The sequence below is a fragment of the Cyprinodon variegatus genome, unplaced genomic scaffold (genome assembly GCF_000732505.1).
Source record: "Cyprinodon variegatus isolate N-32 unplaced genomic scaffold, C_variegatus-1.0 Scaffold1237, whole genome shotgun sequence".
In the NCBI taxonomy this organism is placed as follows: domain Eukaryota; kingdom Metazoa; phylum Chordata; class Actinopteri; order Cyprinodontiformes; family Cyprinodontidae; genus Cyprinodon; species Cyprinodon variegatus.
In genome coordinates this window covers 163,407-167,086 of record NW_015151690.1, presented here as the reverse complement: position 1 = coordinate 167,086, position 3,680 = coordinate 163,407, and the positions used below count along the sequence as shown (strand labels likewise).

General features: G+C 34.5%; 1 protein-coding gene across 1 annotated transcript in view; it reads left to right on the top strand.

The window, feature by feature from the left end:
• The window catches only part of LOC107102345 (homeobox protein Dlx4a-like), a 14,360-nt gene that overhangs the window by 1,155 nt on the left and 9,525 nt on the right, over positions 1 to 3,680 (top strand). Inside the window, exon 2 of the mRNA XM_015401605.1 lies at positions 3,171 to 3,367. Within this exon, the coding sequence (XP_015257091.1) occupies positions 3,171 to 3,367 (197 nt within the window). The remainder of the gene's footprint in view (positions 1 to 3,170; positions 3,368 to 3,680) is intronic.

Genomic DNA, 3,680 nt, shown 5'->3' with positions numbered 1-3,680 from the left:
TGTGTGTGTGTGTGTGTGTGTGTGTGTGTGTGTGTGTGTTAATTTTTGTGCTGTGTAATATCTTAAAAGTCTATAAACTACAGCTCCATACACACGTACTGGCCAAATGGCCAGTACAATATAATGATCTCATTATATTACAAAAATATAATGACAAGACGATTGTGTTGTGACAATAATAGGAGAAGATTTCCAATAAACGCTTGAGAGGCTGGAGTCAGAATACCATGAATACAAGCCGCAGTGGAGCCCAATAATTGGATCCATTCACAGGTCGGCCGCAGCCCCGTGTTTAGAGTGCTTCACGGCGGGCAGCAGCTCTCCACACTGGCCATGTGGTGTCCCGCAGCGGCCTTTATATTCTTCCATCAACATCATCATCATCCCAGCCTTCATCTTCCACTCGCTGTTCGGCTGTCAGCACATTTCTTTCGATCTTTTACCTGGCAAAGTCTTTAAAGGAAACACTTATTCTGAATATATTTATTTATTAAAGTTCTCCGACAGATTTGCCGTTTTCTTATCAAAGAACGTAGCTCACAGAATAATTTTGTTAATAATAAGTATCGAAAGGCAAACGTCTTCCTTCTTCAAAACGTGACTTTCTGGTTGAACAATGAAAGGTTAATATAGGTCTGGATAAACATGAAGAACAGGTCTAAATGACATATATTAATCATGCAGGCATATGTTTAAAGCCATAGGTTAAAGATTAGGATTGCTCATTTAGCATTTAATAATTCTGTCTTTAATAACACTCTAGCTGGTTAAATAACTCTTAAGCCCTGAGTTGAAATTTCAAATTAGATTAGATATATTTATAGAGTTCATATTGGTATTGTTAAAAAAATAGTGATCACCTTACAAGCCTGAATATGCTTTTTTGTTAAGGAAGTTTATATATATATATATATATATATATATATATATATATATATATATATATATATGGATATAAGGATGATGACAATACTTACATTTTAGGATTGAAAGTAAACACCTGCATATCTTTTTGGATAAATTTCAAAGACATTTGAAGGAACTGCAGATTCAGAGATATAACTGTTATGACGGTTTTAGGACTAATCACTTCAAATATTTGCTGTCGATATTTAAAGTGTCAGCACTGAACAAGAATTCTTAATCCAATTTATTTAAAAAATTACTAATGTCTGATAAAAACTTATTCTAGACCTTCCTTACAGTTTCTGTGCTTTATGGATCCCTACATAACTCTTTTTATATTAAACAAATAAAATCAGTGTGATTAATGTAAATAGTTTATTTTCTAAGAAGAAAATCAATAAAATGTACAAAATATGTGTATGTATGACCTTCTCTATGTGAATTTTGTGTGTAGCAACATGTTTATGATAAGTTCAGTCTTTTCTTTATTTGTAAAGGTTATATGATCAACGAAATGGTTATCTGTAACAATTACTATTTTACAATTAGAGGTGTAAGTCTATCTGTTTCGAGACAAATCATTTGGAAAAAAATTTTTTTTATAAAATAAGAAATAAACAGATCATTAGGATACGCACATCCATTGGAAAACATTAATGAACAAAATGCCTTTGTTTAAAAAAAGTTTTAAATCTAAAAAAAGAAATATTTTAGGATAATTAATTATGTTCTAATAAAATATATGAAACAAAAACTTGTATATTTTTTCCTGAGCCCTCTTTTTCTTTCCCTGTCCTCTGGGGTGTAGGTCTACCCAATTACTGTCTGCCGTCTGTCCGGGTTCAAGGAGCTCAGATACCTAATAAAACTCTTTAGGGGCCTTTTCTCTCCTGCCCCCATAAATATGAACTTCGTGTCATTACAAACATTAACGTGGGAAAATATATTCAGAGAAATAGATGCTTTTTTAAAGAAGAAACAACATAGAAAAAAAAAATCAGCTTAGCTAAATGAATACGTGAAGTCACACAGATTTAAAAAGGGATAAATGGGATTTGTTGTACATTATGTTCTCATAAAAATGTTTCTGTTTCTCTATATAATAATGTACATAATACTATAATATATTATAATATTGAAAGAGGAGCATGGTTTTGGAAACAAGACTGGGTCACACAAAAAGGAGTTATTCATGGCCAACATGACAAGATTCTCTCCTGTGAAGTGGTCCGATTAGAAAAATAAATACAGTTTTTAATGTTCAATTGTAACGTGATGACAGTCTTCATGTGTTCATTGCAAAAGGGATTATAACTCGTTGTCATTATGATCTTAACACTTGAAATCTGACATGCTTTAATCTCAGGCTCTTCCTGGTATTCTGATTTATTAAAGTCAGAATACCAGGAAGAGCCTGCAGTCACACTGCTTAGGGCTTTTCCTCTGCACATTATTAAATGAGGATTGCTTAATAACAGTGATTTAGCCAACCTAGAGTTCTTATATAATAAAGTATTTCTTTAAAGAACAATCATAATTAGCAGATTTTGCCTTTATCTAAGCAATGGCTAAATGTGGTAGCCTTCTTTCAGCCAGCAAGCTGGTGGTAGGGGAAGGGGGGGAAGAACGGCCCTTCATATATTCTAGCTAGAGATAGACAAAAATCCCTCCAGCAGTTTGTCTGGGTACTCTACCCGGCTCTCTATAGCAGATAACATATCCTGACTGACCTAAACTGTGGTGGCCCCTGGGTAAGGGCTCCAGGATTTGAAGGGTTACCTATGTTAACAAGTTTGACATGTTTCCAGTAGGAATGGCATTTAACACCTATAACCCAATGTTTAAAATCTAAAAGAAAATATTTAGATAATAGAATCTAAGAAGATTATTCATCTTCAAAATATCTTTGGTCACTGTTATTTGGGAGCTAAATGATATGGTTTCCAGAAATTTAAGACCATATTAGCAATTGATAACTTATTTTATAAGCTTTTATTTGGAAAATCTTATGAAGCAAAATTTAATAAAGCAGGGATCTTCTTTCGCATTTAGCCTTTAAATATCTAATTGTTAATTTTCCCCCATACATGTACAGATAAATAGAAGAGAATAGCTTTGTTCCCAATTCCAAATGTTTAAATATGATTTAAAGCCATGTTTTTAACATTCCAAGCTGTGAGACAACCCCTAAACCTACTTCTGAAAGAAGTTCTCCATTGAGGTAATCCACATCTGGCAAATTGCTCTCTTCCCTCCTCTTTCAGAGCATGAGAAGCCTACAGCGGTGATAGAAAACGGGGAGGTGAGGCTGAACGGGAAGGGGAAGAAGATAAGAAAGCCTCGGACCATCTACTCTAGCCTGCAGCTCCAGGCACTCAACCAGCGCTTCCAGCAGACACAGTACCTCGCCTTGCCTGAGAGGGCTGACCTTGCAGCCAAGTTAGGCCTGACACAAACCCAGGTAAGGCTCCAACACACACAGAAGCATGCATCAAAATAAGTAACCTGATACTTCATCTTTTTCAAAGAAGTACAGAGAAAGAATACTGTCTTGGATTGACTGCTCACATGAAGACAGAATACTGTATTTTGTAAAAAGGCTGTTATGCATTAGAAGATTTTATATCATTTCTGGTGTGAAGCTGCATCTATTGAGTTGGTTTAGCAGAAAGGACCACGCAAATAAAATCAAAAAGCTATATTAAAATGAGAACCCTAATGTTTCACGTATATATACATGTATATATATCTCTAATGCTATGCTCTCTCTGCTT